The sequence below is a fragment of the Cydia strobilella genome, chromosome 19 (assembly GCF_947568885.1).
Source record: "Cydia strobilella chromosome 19, ilCydStro3.1, whole genome shotgun sequence".
In the NCBI taxonomy this organism is placed as follows: Eukaryota; Metazoa; Arthropoda; class Insecta; order Lepidoptera; family Tortricidae; genus Cydia; species Cydia strobilella.
This window is the reverse complement of record NC_086059.1, coordinates 253,317-270,589: the sequence shown is the minus strand read 5'-3', so window position 1 is coordinate 270,589 and position 17,273 is coordinate 253,317. Positions and strand designations below refer to the sequence as shown.

Below are 17,273 nucleotides of genomic sequence, written 5' to 3'. Positions count from 1 at the left end.
GTGTAATATCGATAGCTTTATTATACAATAATCTAATGTGGTAGTGTGCAGTGAATGGAGAATTAATCTCAAAGCGTGTTTAACCAATATTTTGGAGTCAACGGCCGGTAGTCCACGTGCTTCTCGTAAAATCCAGCTATCGGTTTTACGAGACAACTACAACAACCACCGAACAGCGTCGTGCTCTAAGAACATTTATTTTGTTCCTACCCTTTTACGTGACATTGGCTACGGGCAACACCGCCCTCAAGTCCATCAAGAAAAAGAAAGAAATACAAAATAACCATCAATGATAGCGCCAATTACGTCGGTAATGTTTTAAAATTCTTACATAAAATGAACATGGCATTATGTCCGCCTTTTGTACTTTGTACTTGTTCTTGTGCAATAAAGTTTAAAATAAATAAACATGGCCTCCATCAGCCCATTTTGCAAATATATTGTAAAAATACAGTAACAACTGACGACACACTACAATTATTTATTACGAGTAAATTCAGTAAATTTCACCCTGAGGCGTATTCAGTTTTGAAAAATATAATAGCAACATGATAATCTCAACCAATAATCAAATAAAATATCATATATATTTTCAGGCAACTAAGGCCCATAGATAGAATATACTACACACTAAAAAAACACAAAACAATAGAAAATATACTTATACATATACCCTACAGACTAACGTATATCATTGATCTTCCTCGCGTTGTCCCGGCATTTTGCCACGGCCCATGGGAGCCTGGGGTCCGCTTGGCAAATAATCCCAAGAATTGGCGTAGGCACTAGTTTTTACGAAAGCGACTGCCATCTGTCCTTCCAACCCAGAAGGGAAGGCAACCTAGGCCTTGTTGGGATTAGTCCGGTTTCCTCACGATGTTTTCCTTCACCGAAAAGCGACTGGTAAATATCAAATGATATTTCGTACATAAGTTCCGAAAAACTCATTGGTACGAGCCAGGGTTTGAACCTGCGACCTTCGGATTGCAAGACGCACGCTCTTACCGCTAGGCCACCAGCGCTTCAACGTATATATAAAGTAGTACAAAATATTTAAAGCAAAATCATTTTGCCAGTTTTCTATTATATTTCCAGATTCCAACGGAACTGCCGAAATACCACACCCTTCGGACAGAAGTTCGCGTTCATGATGGTTTCCAGCTGAGGCCGCGCGTCACAAACAATAATATCGTATTGGTATCCTATGTTTATAGCCTGAATAGATGCACCCTCTGTATTCCATTTGCAGTTTTCCATGCTATTTAATCTGCAAAATATGATGTATGCGGGATTATTTTTTGGGATGAATTATTTACAGCATTTGGTGCCGTGAAGAGAATTTTATTAAAATTCTACCTTTTGGGTAATTGAGCAAATGTGTTTCAGTTCATTGAAATTCATTTGAGCTAATGTTAATTATGAGTAAATATAAGTTTAAAGTTTTTAAAGTAGGTACCTACTATTGTGATGAAGATTTTCGCACAGGTTTTTAACGAGTTTTGCAATGATATGAGATATTTTTTCAAATGAAATTTCTTTACAAAGTAAATTTAATTTTTCGGATTTAATTCAGTATTAAGTTTGCCTATTGTCCAAAGTTTAAATAAATAATTATATAAAATCTTCTAGTCTCTTTTAAATTAAACCTTTTAGGTAAAATAGGTGCTATGTTTCTTAAAATAAAACAAAATAATGAGCAACATGGAATTATATTCAGATTGTATGTATAATTTCTTGTTTCACATTATAAGGTAATGATTATCTTAATTTAATACAAATAACAATATTGATTTATAATCGATATTTAATGGACTTTATTGTACTATTTATTAAATTTTATAAATAATTATTTAACCTTTGATTAGCAGCAGCTTATATGAACATTTGTAATAGCACAGCAGCAATGTTTTTTTGCATTTTGCTAAATATACTGAAAGTACTTTTACAAATTTTCAACTAAGTAGGTATATAATATTGTCTTCGGTTACCGCGATAGTTACTCATGAAATAAAACTATGAAAACGGATTATATCGCGTATATTGAATTTATAATACATCCCGACGTTTCGAACTCTTTACAGCGTTCGTGGTCAACTGGTGACTGAGGAAAAATTACAAAGTGCAAAAATACCCACATACTAAAATAATGAACAATCATAGACTACAAACTTTAAGGCTGGTTGTACATGCAATATACGCGATATAATCCGTTTTCATAGTTTTATTTCATAAGTATATAAGTTAATAGTAAATATTTTTAAGCTTTACACACATTCTTATACAATATTTGACTTATAATATAAGTATTAAGGAAATGTGGCGATCCATGCCTAAATGGTCCTTATGCTCCATGTGCATAAGGACCATTTAAGCATGGAATGTCACAAATAATCTAGTTTCAATAAGCTGTTTTTTTAACATGAGCGTGTTCTTTTAGCCCCTTAATCATACACATTAGCAAACTTTTGTTCAATCAATTTATAAAAAAAAAAAAAGTTATTTATTTAGGTATCAACCCATTACATTAAAATAATAATCCTTTTCTAATGAAAATAGATATTAGATACCAAAATGAGAGCCAAGGAATGGGGCTTGTTAGAGTTGGATGGATGTAAAGAGTGTATGAAGTCCTGTGAGAGGATGGATAAACGTGAATCTTCTGTTTTGTATTAGTTTTTCATTTTTGCATTTCTACCTACTGTTTGTCCTCTAATTAAGACCGTATAATGTACCTAGTCTGTATGATACTGTCTGTTTTAAATTTCACAGTGTATTAGTTCGCTGTAATGCTGTGTAATTTTTTGCATCAATAAAAAAATAAAAATAATTGACAGGCGTTCATGAAAAACGTCAATAGTCGTTTAGGTATAAATAAATGAGTCTTAGAAACAATTTACGATAAAAACATGTTTTAAATGTTTAGTCTGCGACATCTTTGTTATTTGCAAGACGAATCAAATAGATTTCATCCCATTTTCTGTTTCTTTATAATTAAGAATTACACAATTTTTTGTTTTTGTTTTTTGTTGTTGTGGACGCTAACACAAAAAGAAGAAAGTCAACTCCTGGTAGCGGAAAGAAAGATCTTTCGTAAGATCCTGGGACCTATCAAGAGAGACAACGTTACGGCACGTGGAGGATACTGAAGAATGCCGAAATCGAGGAGATGGTGGGCGGATCCAATATCATCAGCGAAGCGGAATCCCACAGACTTCGCCGGTTCGGTCAGCTATTAATAATGGATCGGGCTGCCATAAGGGCGTACTTGGGAAGACCGACTGGTGGCCGCCCGGTAGGTCTGCCCAGATACCGCCGGGGAGACAATGTAGAAGCGGATCTGCGTCAGCTTCAAGCCGATAATTGGCAGGAATCGGCGCAGGATCGGGAAAAGTGGAGTGCTCTCGTTTCGGAGGCCAAGACCATCTTTGGGTCGTTGAGCCATTAGTTAGTTAGTTTTGTTTTTCTGTGTGCAGTAGGTTTACGCACCTCGTGGTCTTAGAATACAGTATTGATGAAACTTATATTTGGTACTCCTTATAGTTCCAGTTCCAGGTTTTGTTGACGCTGTTCACCTCGCCCACGCCCACACCCACGCTCCGAAGGGTCCCATGTTCATGAACCTGTCAACAAAATATAGTCCTGCATTTGATAGGCCTCATTTGCATTAAGGTCGAAAGCAAAATTTTTAAGAAACTTTCCATTGCTCTAGTTTGCAAGTACTTAATAAAAATAACCGACTGATCTGAAACTTCACTGGAACTAGAAACAGAAATACTCGTATTAGCAGAGTCCAACTATGTAATTTTATTTTATTCTGTAGGTACTCAAAGGCCTTATCTTTGTGTGAGGTCTTCGTCTGGCACTACGTCTTAAACCTTAAATGCTAATTGGTGACTCACATCAAACGAAAACGGAATAATATTATCATCAATAAATTGCTCTGATAATTAGCTTGAGATAATATAATATATGTACATATTATTCACCATGAATAAGTACGTGTTGGCCTACGTAAATACTTTAGTATTTGAACTTTAACTTGAATGGCTTAAATCGTTCTTCCATCTAATTTTAAACCATCAGTAGTCGTCATACTTTCCACGATACCCATGGCACAGAATAAGTAATAGTATTATCATACAGAACGGCCACCCACCGCCCCGCCCCGACTCGAATTACCTCGCCCCGCGACAGCAGATTGCCGGCCGTTTGCCGGCCGCTCAGTCCTATTTTTAAGCAATACTCACACTATGACGCATGGCTCGTGTACCGACGTGCCGTTCACACATAGAAACGCAAGTGATTTTTAGGATTCCGTACCCAAAGGGTAAACACGGGACCCTATTACTATCACTATGACTTCACTGTCTGTCTGTCTGTCCGTCTGTCTGCCACCAGGTTGTATCTCATGAACCGTGATAGCTAGACAGTTGAGATTTTCCCAGATGATGTGTATTTCTGTTGCCACTATAACAACAAATACTAAAAAGTACGGAACCCTCGGTGGGCGAGTCCGACTCGCACTTGTCCTGTTTTTGATGTATAGCGTGTCTGCCCTGTGCCCATGGACTGAGGTCAGGAAACTGCAACGTTTTAAGGGACCTGGCCTAGAAGGACTCTAAGCACTGGAATGATAATAGTAACTCACATTGAACGGTCCATAATCCCCCTCCTTTCGTCCATCGAAAGGCTTCAAAGGCTCGTACTCCTCAGAAACTCCGCTGTCCGTTGACTCGGGTGACGGCATCGGCAGGGCGTTGAGGTAGCCCTTGGGAGAGCGGGATTTGTTCACGCAGTAGTCACCGGTGAACGGGTTCTGGTAGGCTACTACGGTTCTACAAAAGAAAGTTTATGTAGTCACTGCAATAATACCTAATTACATACATACATACATACATACATACATACATACATACATACATTATATATCATGCCTATTTCCCGGAGGGGCAGGCAGAGACCACGGATTTCCACTTGCTACGATCCTGGCATACCTCTTTCGCTTCCTTCACTTTCATAACATTCCTCATACACGCTCGCCGGTTTAGGGTGGTCTTGACCTGGCCTTTCTTCAGGATTTCCCCGATCTGATCAGAGAAAGTCCGCCGAGGTCTGCCCCTTCCAACCCTAATACCTAATTATGTGGAGCAAAGCGCGTGAAAATATATGAAACGCTCTTTTGGCGCTACAAAGGAGATTATGTCAGACATTTTTGCGCCGTTCGTTGTGCAGGAATCACGGTTACCTATTAAGAGCCTGATAGAAAAAATATTTTGATGTAAATCTCTAATATTTTGTAATGTGTTGAAATATGTAGTCTTAGGAGAGGTAGAGGTACATAATTTTATTTACACACAGGGGTAGTGTGCGAATAATGTTAGGTACCAACACAAATTTGAGTGGCTCAAATTGTGCTAAATATAGTTATAACAGTAGCCTTACCACGAGCTTGCCACTGACATAACAGTGACATATTCGCTAGCGTGTGCGTAACTTACTTTCTATGCATCTCGCTCGTACTGGCATATTAGTGCGAGCGAGATGTATAGAAAGTAAGCTACGCAGACGTTAGCGAATACGTCAGTGTCAGGACAGTGACAAGCTCGTGGTAGCCGTCAGTTATGTATTCGATAGTGAACACTCGACAATATACTTAAAGTACTTATATAAAGTAGTTAATTAGCTTAATTCCTTGTTATTACTCAATTACCTTAACTCTTCCTTTCCACTTTCTTCGTTTTTGTGCGAGAACATAACTTTAGTCGGTCGCAGTAAAATGGTCACCTAAAACAACGGTCACTGTAACACAATCATCATGTAAAGGGAAATGAAATACAACATTACTAACTGCACTTGTGCCAACTTTTTTTACAAACAAATCATTTTGCAAATTTACCGCAAAGAAAGTAGATAAGTACATAATTTAAAAAAAAATTAGGTACCACTAATAAAACTAAAACTAAATTAATCTTTAAAAACTAATCGAATAACCCACCCCGCATCGCTCCCGGCGAAAAGGTGCCCATCACGCTAGCCGCGTTTCCGCGCTGAACCGCGATGGACAACCTCTGCGCCAGGAACGACCCGGAGCGGGGTTCGTGGCCCCTCTCCTGTAGGCGGCGCCCCAGCTCCCCGAGAAAAAAACAAATTTAACTAAAATAAACATCTTCAGCTTATCGTAGGGCTTAAAGTCAATTTGTGTAAGAATCTTCTATAATATTTATTTATTTTAATAGGTACATGTTATTCTGGGAAATGTATAATTGATCATATTATACTGTAAATAGGCATAAGATATTAAACTCCGAACCCTATTTTAAATTAGGTACTTGTTCTGAAACAAGAATTGTAAGAACTGCAAGAAAAATTAGAATCGGACTCTCTGTATCGCTGTTAGTTTTCTAAATAAATAAATAAGTTTGAAGTAAATGTTAATTAGCAATACATAATAAATTACCTGTCCATTTTGCTGCAGCCTACGTATCCGAACTACGCAGTATGTGCACATACATAATATCAGGCAAAGCTGAAACAAGTATACCAAATAGAGCGACCTAAAATGTTTGAAGGAGCTTGCTTTGTATCTACTTGCAATTATTGTTCCTTCGCAATACTATTGTTTGCTTTTAAATATAAATACAGTTTTCTTTTAAACTCTGGAAACCGGAGTGCTTAATTTGTTTACTTACCTATTTAGATCAGTACGGTTTTTACTCACTATTATTATTAGTCGCTTAATATTTTGAAATATGTCTCACGATAGTTTAAGTGCGATTGTTTACTATTGTTACTTATAACAACTATTACACAGGAAAATGTTGGTATTAACTGATCATTAAAGGGGTAAAATGAAAGACGTACTGAAAATTTACTATTTATGAGGTCAAATCGCAAAATAGTCGCTATATGATTCTCCGAAATCCTATCACCAAGATTCGTTTTATATGAATTATATGATATTTACCTCTTAGAGTAGGTATAGTCATAAAAGAAACTTCTTAACGAGCCAGCAAATATTCTAACATACTTACATACCTACACTTACTGTGGTTTATTCATTTTAATATGATTTTAGTACAAATTACCGCATAATTAACATTAGGTTACCCATACGTTCCCAAAACGCGGAAAAAATCACTTGAAAACTTTTTTTTTTTATACCACGTCGGTGGCACTCAAGCATACGGCCCGCCTGATGGTAAGCAGTTACCGTAGCCTATGGACGCCTGCAACACCGGAGATATTACACGCGCGTTGCCGACCCTAAAACTTTGTTACCTACTCACCAAAATCAGTAATAACACAATATCCACATACATAATCACCATATTCGTTAAAACACTGAACATAATTATTTATCATCACCCTATCATTAATTTTACTTTAATGTAAACTATTTAAAAATAGAAAATACTCCGAAATACCAGATTTGAGTCAACACTGCGTATAAATTCGTACGTTTGAAAACAATGCCTCTGGTTCGTTGTTTTTGAAACTGTACAGCGTTTTGATTGGTGGGTTGATGACATGAATTGTTGTGATACGTAGATTCGAAGCTGGGAAATCAATGTTAGCCAATGGGGAGCACCGAGCGAATAGCGACATAGTAGCTTCACTGCCTTCGCCAAAGAATAACGAAGATCATTTTTGGTATGTTATTGCCTACTTTCTTAAATCCAAGTGTGAAGGGTGTCAATAACAGGCAACTTATGATCAATATCAATAATTATAATACTACTACCCAAATATACTAGTTTCGAAAATTATGGTCTAGTAAATATAAAAATTTTATTTTCCTCCTTCCGAGACCTCCAAAGAAACGTATGATTTGCAATTTTTCTTTAATAAATAATACTGCGGAACCTCGCCTCGATAGCCACGAATCTCAAAGAAAACGCTAAATAGTTCATGTAAACGAGTTTCCGTCCTATAGACGGTATCGACTAGGGTTTTTATAACTTTAAACAGGATTTTAAAATAGCATATATTAAAATATTTATCAGTACGGTTTTTACTCACTATTATTTTTAGTCGCTTTTGGCGACATGTTTCGGATTCTTTGGGAATCCATCCTCAGGCACGAGTCTCCGCGGCGGTTGTTCGTCGTGCACTGCACTGCCAGAATCCGAAACATGTCGCCAAAAGCGACTAAAAATAATAGTGAGTAAAAACCGTACTGATAAATATTTTGAAATATGTCTCACGATAGTTTAAGTGCGATAGCATATATTTTACATAAAATGTATATCTGTGTATACAGGGTGGCAAAAAAATAAGTGCGTTCCCGTTGCCAGGGAGGTTTTGGGATTATACTGAGCAACTTTTACCTTAGGAACAATCACGAAATTCTGAAAAAAAATTACCCTCCCATAGAAAATAGACAAGCCAAAATGTATGAAACAGCCAAAAAAATTTTCGCGATTTCGGAGTTGGTTCCATAGTAAAAGTTGCTCAGTATAATCCCAAAACCTCCCTGGCAACGGGAATGCACTTATTTATTAGCCACCGTGAGAATGAGAATGAGAGAATGAGAAATTTATTGATAACATTATTAAATAATTTTACACGTCACACAGCATACACATCATTATCACAATAATACATAATAGAGTAGATTATCACAATATTAAATTATTCAGTTATTTTACATTGTTTTAATTTATTTTTGAAATTACATCAGTTTGGGACATCAGCAGTTCTGAATATAAATTCGTTTATTGTGTAACAAGCTAAACACATTAGCATTTTCTTAAGTTTGCTTACAAATGTATACCTGTACCTACACCTACAGTCTGGCAAAAAAAGAATAGAAATTAAAAAGTGGCAATACTGTAGTGTCGTCCGTTTTTCTTAGATTGATTTGAAAGGGACGAAACTACAGTGTTGCCACTTTTTAATTTCTACTCTCTTTTGCCAGACTGTAACACATATTGTAAAGTGGGAAAGAGTGTCTGAGGGCCTACCGGTAAACACAAAAATCGAAATTTTGTTATCTGCCTCTATCGTTTAACTATATACGTATCGAACGATTCGTTCGAATATGTAAATTTCGGTTTTCTTGATTCACGGCAGGCCCTCTGATCTTCTAATGCTTTGCATGCAACTCCGAGGTCGCGGTACCTTCGTGACTCCTCTACGTTCCGCCTAATCTTTGCCGATATCTCGAGAGTTGGCGCCACGACTGGCGCGCCGTCTGAGCCTGCGATCCATAATCATACTAGCACAACACAACCCCTGAACCTCTGTTATTATAAACAAACCTAAATATTACAATTTAAGAGGAGAGATCTAGAGATTTTATTTAAACTACGATTATTGATTCATAGACGGAATTTAGTTTGTAAATAAATAAAGGGTCGGTGCCTCTTATGGGACGCAACGTGTGTTAGCACCTTTGCCCCGTCCCATCTGAGTCACACCATCGGTGCTGCTGGTTCAGCTGCGGAGTATGCGGCTAAACAGAAGCATACGAAGTACTCTGCCTTGGAACCAATGTATGATTTTATACCAGTTGCGGTGGAGACTGCAGGACCTTGGGGTGCGGAGGCTAAGGAGTTTGTATGGGAATTGGGTCGGCGACTGAGAGATAGGGGTTGCGATCCTCGCTCCGGATCGTACCTGGTCCAACAGATCTCCTTGGCAATTCAACGGGGCAACGCTGCCAGTGTCATGGGGACGTTTGGGCCGGCTACGGTCCGGGGTGGCACCATAGCCTAAATAGTTTAATTTAGTGGAAAAAAAAAAAAAAAATAAATAAATATTTTTTTTTTTTTTAATTAGTAAAATTATACACAGATCGACCTCAGTAAGGCTTATTTATGGGTTACTAGACGACACGATTTTTGTTTTATTTGTAATAAATACATTTTTTTAGCTTAAATGATATTTCGAAACATTATAATTTCTTCATTGGCGATGTGAACAGCAGGGTTTGTCACATGGTAGCAAAAATATTTCCGCCTTGGGCGTTAACACTTAAATTCCTCACTACGCTCGAGATTCTATTACAGAATCCATCGCTTTTTTTCTTCAGGATTCTCTCTTGCTTCTAATTTTGCTCACTTGAATATTGTGTCACGGCCAATTAGAGGAATTTAGTTCCTTGTGACACAAGCTACCTACTACCGTAAAATGGGGTGAGTAGGGAATTGAGGGGGCAGAAGGGACGCGGATGTTTACAGTTACTACTTTGATTTTCTGGTCCCGGTTGCTTTAAGAGTAATTTTATTATACTTTTAGACATATTTCTTTTTTTTGTGGCAACACTAATTAGCCATATTATAATATTTAAAAAAAACTGGAATCACTAGAAGTGAGGTGTAAGATATGGGGCCATGACCGGAACCTGGGTGGCAGGGACCCATTATGCGGAAGAGGAGCGATAAGGATGAGCGGAGTTGGACGGAGAACGGATCAAGGTAAGTTAATCCGAAATTGACAATCAGAAAGTTTTACTCCATACATTTACCCATCTCACCCCATTGCTATCCCCTATAACCCCAACTACGGGTCGAGGTGGGATTTCGCACTATTTTGTGCTCATCTTCAAAATTATCTAATTGAACGAGAGACAATTAAAAAACTAAAATTCACACGGCCGGACTATTTTTTATGCATAAAAATCAACGTGCCACATGTAAAAATATTTTTATATTGAGGTTTGAATACTTTGAATGTCGGTTTTGTCTACTCGCCTCATTTCTCGGTATTTATTTTGTCTAATTTCATCATCATCATCATCATGTCAGCCGATAGACGTCCACTGCTGGACATAGGCCTCCCCCAAGGCTCGCCACTCCGACCGATCCTGTGCCGCTCGCATCCACCGAATTCCCGCGACCTTCACCAGGTCGTCGCTCCATCTCGTCTAATTTACCCCACCCAAAATAACAGTACTTAACTAATTGTTTGTAAAAGCTCCTGTCGGAACAGAAAGTACGAGTACCTACTTACGCCAAACTTAGCACTACCTTGTGCTCGGTGAGGCCATTATTATAAGTCAGAACTCGAGCAAGACTAGTTCTATTCAATATGCTCCCACTTGTGGCTAGTTTCATATTCTTTGTGTATATTCAGAAGTTGGGAATTAACTTTAAATTTAGGGACTAACTGAGCCCACGCAACGCAATGTATGTAATGCATTATGAAATCTGGACCCTGAAATTTGTATGTTTAGAAACTACTTGCCTTGCGTTGAGTTGCGTATGACAAGATTGACAAGTATATTTCTAAACATACAAATTTCAGGGTCCAGATTTCATAATGTATTATAACTGTATGTGTTCATATGTAACGTTGCGTTGCGTGGGCTCAGTTTGTCCCTAAATTTAAAGTTAATTCCCAACTTCTGACTAATCGATATTGAACTTTGAGAGAAATAACGTATTTTAGCAATATCGAAAACTTAATAAATAACAAAATTAGGACAAAATGTAATATGAAATAAAAATTACCTATAACATTTTTGAATACATACGCGCTGGGATGTAACTAACTAATTATAACTAAATTTCAGTTTAACAGTTAAATTTTAGAGTAATATGCTGAGGTGACGAAAGATAGAGAATTTAAAAAAAAAAACATGTTAGGCCGACCCCACATAACGTGGGATAAGGGCAGGAAGAAGGAAGACTAGGACTAGGAGGTGTGACTAGGGCCAATCGCCGATCAGTTTATAAAAAAAAGAAAAAAAAAAAGAAAAAAAAAAGAAAAAAAAAAAAGAAGAGTAGGTAATTTCCCAGCACTAAATAAATTAACCAATGTAAACTTATTTTAATTAGAAATGATAATGTTTGCTTGTTAATCCGGTATATCTCACGTTAGGATGTCCCACGTTAGATTAGAACGGATCGGATCCGGGACGAGGCATTCGACAGTTTGTGTTCTATGATGGGTGTCGCACACTACGTCTCGGTCCGGATCCGGTCCGTCCTAGCGTGTCATGAACGACTGTCAATTTCGTAAAAAACTTCAAATTTTGATGTTGTTACTTATCGGGGGCGTTTGAATAAAACAAAAATTTACAAATAGAAATTATAATTAGCTTAGAATAATGAATAACGTCACATTATATACATTAGTTTAATATTATGTCGTCATCTCTTGCAACGACATATTCTTCTTAAAGCCCGCTTCATCCCCGCGAAGTAGTGACGTACTTGTTCCTGAAAATATAGATTTGTAATGCAGGGCCGATTCTGTTTAAGAATTTGATCTGGTTTTCATTTTATTTTGATACTGCCTTACTCGCCTACCAACTATCGTTAATGACTCGCGCTAAAAAAAACTTATTAGTGCCTAATGACAGGACTCAAGATCGTATCATGACAAGATAAAAGCAGACAAGACAACTGAAATTTTCACAGATGATATATGTCTGTTGCCGCTATAACAACAAATACTAAAAACAGAATAAAAGAAATATTCAAGTGGGGCTCCCATACAACAAACGTGATTTTTTTGCCATTTTTTGCATAATGGTACGGAACCCTTCGTGCACGAGTCCGACTCGCACTTGGCCTGTTTCTTTTGTTTCGTCATCATCATATATTTAAGAGTAAGTCTCTTGTCGGTGGAGCAATTTCCATGTTTCGCTTTCCTCTGCCTTCTCTTTGACAGCCTGATACGACACGACGTTGAGTTTTTCCTTTATTTGATGCATGTACGCTCTCCTCGGTCTTCCCTTCTTCCTCTTTGCTTCAACTTTTCCTTCTACGATGTTTTTGATATATTCGTCGTGTCGTATCAGGTGCCCAAGCATCTTTCCTCTTCTATTATCTATAGTTCTTAACAAACTCCTCTTCTCTCCTTTGTTTTTGATTAAGTTTTACCTGCATGAGATTGAAGCACATGGCTACTAGAGCCATGCCCAGCATGAGGTAGAGGGAGCACACTATGAAGGAGGTCTCTATTCGCTGCGTGTACACTCGCTCGCCGGGCACGAAGTCGCCGAATCCGATGCTGTGGAGTAGAGGTTCGCTTTAGTTTGATTAATCTTTGTTATGGTTAAAAAGGTCACGTAATTTTGGACTAAAAGTACCTAGATTTAATGGGTTACGTGGTTTTCAACAGCTTACACTTAACGTCGACCCAGTATGTACAAAACGTATCTGCTTTTGGCTACAATAATCTGCTATTACGCATCATAGAAGTAATTTTGTAAGTTTAAACTAACCTGCTGAGCGAAATGAAGCAAAAATAGGCCCCGTCCAGCTGGTCCCACTTTTCCCACATGCCGAATATCATGGAGCCGAACATTATGTACCTGTAACCAAACCATACGCCATATTTAGATATTATATCTCTTTTTTTAAGCTGTTAGAGAATGGTAGCGTACAGTCAAGTGTAAAAATATGGGTGCACACATACTCAAAAATATGTCCCATAAAAAAATCATTTATTTCAAGCTGCCAGGCTCATAACCAGTTATTACAAATGTCATAAAATATTACCTATTATACAACAAATATATATAATTATCACTTAAAATTTATCTTATCATTATTCACAAAAAATTTAAGTAAAAATTTAAATTAAAATTGAAAATTAAAAATTAAAATTGAAAATTACAATTGAAAATAGATTTAACCTAGTTATTAATTTAGATTTAAGCTAGTTATTAATTTCGTTTACGTAGTACCACTGTAATAGTTATGATTTTATTAATTAATTTAATTTTAATGTTAATTTTAACTGCTATAATTTTATAATTTTATTATTTAATGTAATGTCCCAATGTAATGTGATATGATCCTAAGTTGGTCGAAATAAATGATTTTATTTATTTATTTATTTACTGTATATATCTTGTAGGTATGTAAATAGTGTTTTTTTATGAAGGTAAAAAAATAATAATTGAAAATTAAAATTTAAAATTAAGATAGAAATTTAAAACCACAACCATACCAACCACAACCATAGCTCGACTGTAGCCGCCGTGCAGGTCTCGACGACAAATAAAAAGACTTCGATTTGAAGTAAACTTATAATTAATAGGTGCTGGTTACTTTACAAGGTACAGTTGACGTAAACGGTTAAAGGTGTAGAAGTGGTGGTAATAGTATGGAGGCTGATGCGAAAGGTGATTAAGCTAATTTTGAATGGTAAAAAGGTAGTCTAAATTTAGGTGCCTCTAATTGGCCGCGATACAGGTTATGTGGAGCGCTCCTATTGGTGCATTTAAATAAGCCTCCGCATAGTAAGCGAGCCCGACGGCTGCGTTTTGCTACTGCATTATACACATAAAAGGTTGCGTTCGCAACATCGACTTATATCAGCGAATTCAAAATCATCAACCTTCGATTGCACCAACCGTCTCCACTTCCGCTTCGAGGAGGGTAGACCTTGACAGTAAGCTGCTCTAAAGGCCCGACCACCTACAGCCAACCTATCACTACGTTGACGGAGTCCTGACATGCCCTCGATGTGGACGAGCACTGCAGACGAAGATTGGATACTACAGTCACATGAGGGCGCACGAGCGGGCGGACCAGCTGAGTTCCCGCTCCTAGACATATACCTATAATGCAGTCGCTGTGGCCGAAATCGGTCAGGAGAGGAGAGAGAGAGAGATCAAGCGAATTAAGAACTATGAGACATATTTTTGAGTGACTTATATGCACCTAGCGATTGCAAATCCGTGAACATTTTTTAAATCCGGATTTTTAGATTTTGGTTTGACCGAAATTCGAAGATCGGATTCAATCCGGATTTTAAGAAATGGGCCAGTCATTTTAAGCCTAAAAAGGGGGTCAACCTCGGAATGTGAGATAATAAGCTGGAAACTCCTCGTTTACACCTTCGTTATGACGTATTAAAGGTTCTCTTAAAAATCTACGCATAGATCGTGGGCGCGTCAAAAGTTATTCAAGGTAAAATGTCATACAAGGTCAAGGTCATAGGTCAAATGGAAAAAATCCGAAAACCGTTTTTTTTTTTCAAAATCCGGATTTTCAAACGCTCCGAAATCCGGATTTTTGAACTTCGAATAATCCGGATTGCAATCACTATATGCACCCCTATTTTTGCACTTGACTGTACCTAGTCTGATCCGTACAATGAGCACCTGCAGAACGAGTAAACGGCATAACGGCATCGGCTATATTTTTAACTCGCCAACAACGTTCTAGCCTCTAAGATAACGAGTTCTCAAGTCGCGTTAGCCTTTTTTCCCCCATTTGTGGAACAAAGAGGGGGGGGGGGTTAATCGATGCGGGGCCATTTGAACTTTCTGTAAGCTCGCTCGATTCCATTATAAAAACGAATGCATTCAACCGTGAGAGACTTATTGGATTTCTAGATAGCGGCAGGGAGGACAACATGTTTGAATAAGGGTTAAACCGGCAGTTAATATATGTAAAGAGCCCATCAACGTGCTCACTAGCGCCACTGCTAAATAATTGTTTTTTTTTTTAATTTAACGATGGATATTTCAGAAAGGGGGCCGCTACGTACTATACTTTAAATTTAATAGCTTTTGAATACATCAAACTAGTTTTTATGTTGCTGGATTCGTAGATCTATGAACTCAAAACAAAACGGCCGTGTTCACTTTGGACGCATGGATTGACGAATCCAGCAACGTACAAACTATTATTGTGTATTCAAAAGCGACTAACAGCGAGTAAGGGATAATGTATCAAGAGTCTGCCTGAAAACCAGCGTTATAGTAAATACACTGCAACATTATGCTGAGGCTGGCTCCTATTTAACACGCATGAATATTTCTCTCTGATATCCTTCTTCCTCGCGTTATCCCGGCATTTTACCACGGCTTCTGGGAGCCTGGGGTCCGCTTGACAACTAATCTTAAGAATCGACGTAGGCACTAGTTTTTACGAAAGCGACTGCCATCTGACCTTTCAACCCAGAGGGGGAACTAGGCCTTGTTAGGATCAGTCCGGTTTCCTCACGATGTTTTCCTTCACCGAAAAGCGACTGGTAAATATCAAATGATATGAATATTTCTCTCTGATATATGCAACTTAATTTCTTAGTTTTTTATGTCTAAATTTAAGATTTATTTGTAAAAAATGTACTACGCTGTCTGTTAACTGCCATTTCATGTGATGTTGAATAAAAATGTTCTATGTCTATGTCTAAAAGGTTTAACCCTTATTCAAGCATGATGTTGTCCTCCCTGCCTGCTACTCCTGCTAGTGAGCACGTTGAAGGGCTCTTAAACGGGCACTTTTAAAGGTCGACCCAATTTAACAATTTCTTATGGTTTTGAACTAGTTTTGACGATCGTCTGGGTGATCGCGTGCATCTCAAAACAATTTGACTTTTAAGGGTTCCGTACCCAAAGGGTAAAAACGGGACCCTATTATTAAGACTCCGCTGTCCGTCTGTTCGTCTGTCCGTCTGTCTGTCACCAGGGTGTATCTCATGAACCGTGATAGCTAGACAGTTGAAATTTTCACAGATGATGTATTTCTGTTGCCGCTATAACATAGAGTAACTTATACTAGAGCGGTACTCGCATAGTAAATTTTGTAACCCCAGTAAATTCACTGCCATCTGTCGACACACTTTAAAACTAAAAATGAAGATTTATAAAAATATGATAAAATGTATAGATAAATGATTTTTTTTATTTGCATTAATTATTTTTATGATTTTGACCCATGTTCTTTCACTGATATGCGTTAAAATTGTTAAATAACAAACGAAACCGTCAACGCCATCTATTCGACAGTAGGCCAAAACTAGTAGCGCCCTCTGAACGAGAATCATTTTTTTTTTTTTTTCGAGGCACGTTTTTTCCTTAGACTGTATCTATCTATTACGGAGTTATGTCTATCTTTGGCTGTAACAACAAATACTAAAAAGTACGGAACCCTCGGTGCGCGAATCCGACTCGCACTAGGCCGGTTTTTTTTACAAATTATTTAATATCACACAAGACCCTCTTTATTCTTTAAAAACATGAGAATTAACTAAATATTTAGATTTGTGTTTTTCTTTCAGTTTATAATAAAACTTTTTACTACACCTTGGCTAATTTTAGCAGTGAACAGGCTGCGCTACCCACCGCGTTGGTAACCACCTATGAAATTGGCAGTCGGTATATTAGTTTTGCTGTTCACCTTGCTTACTTCGAAGTGACACTTAGAGGATAATATTAATAAAAAACCGGCCAAGTGCGAGTCGGACTCGCGCACGAAGGGTTCCGTACCATTACGCAAAAAACGGCAAAAAAATCGCGTTTGTTATATGGGAGCCCCACTTAAATATTTATATTATTCTGTTTTTAGTATTTGTTGTTATAGCGG

General features: G+C 37.6%; 2 protein-coding genes across 2 annotated transcripts in view; both read right to left on the bottom strand.

Annotated features, from left to right (window-relative positions):
• Positions 1-3,518: 3,518 nt before the first annotated feature.
• Positions 3,519-7,355, bottom strand: LOC134750302 (uncharacterized). The gene is made up of 5 exons (XM_063685464.1): positions 7,287-7,355; positions 6,458-6,526; positions 5,711-5,784; positions 4,649-4,835; positions 3,519-3,620 (listed from the first exon to the last, which is right to left on the bottom strand). Exons 1-5 carry the CDS (start codon positions 7,347-7,349, stop codon positions 3,519-3,521), a joined length of 495 nt encoding a protein of 164 aa, XP_063541534.1. The 5' UTR covers positions 7,350-7,355.
• Positions 7,356-12,025: 4,670 nt separating this feature from the next.
• LOC134749871 (potassium channel subfamily K member 18) overlaps positions 12,026-17,273 on the bottom strand; it is a 30,880-nt gene continuing 25,632 nt past the window's right edge. Inside the window, exons 9-11 of the mRNA XM_063684869.1 lie at positions 13,175-13,264; positions 12,831-12,960; positions 12,026-12,164 (exon numbers count right to left, since the gene is read on the bottom strand). Of these exons, the coding sequence (XP_063540939.1) occupies positions 12,096-12,164; positions 12,831-12,960; positions 13,175-13,264 (289 nt within the window). The 3' untranslated portion in view covers positions 12,026-12,095. The remainder of the gene's footprint in view (positions 12,165-12,830; positions 12,961-13,174; positions 13,265-17,273) is intronic.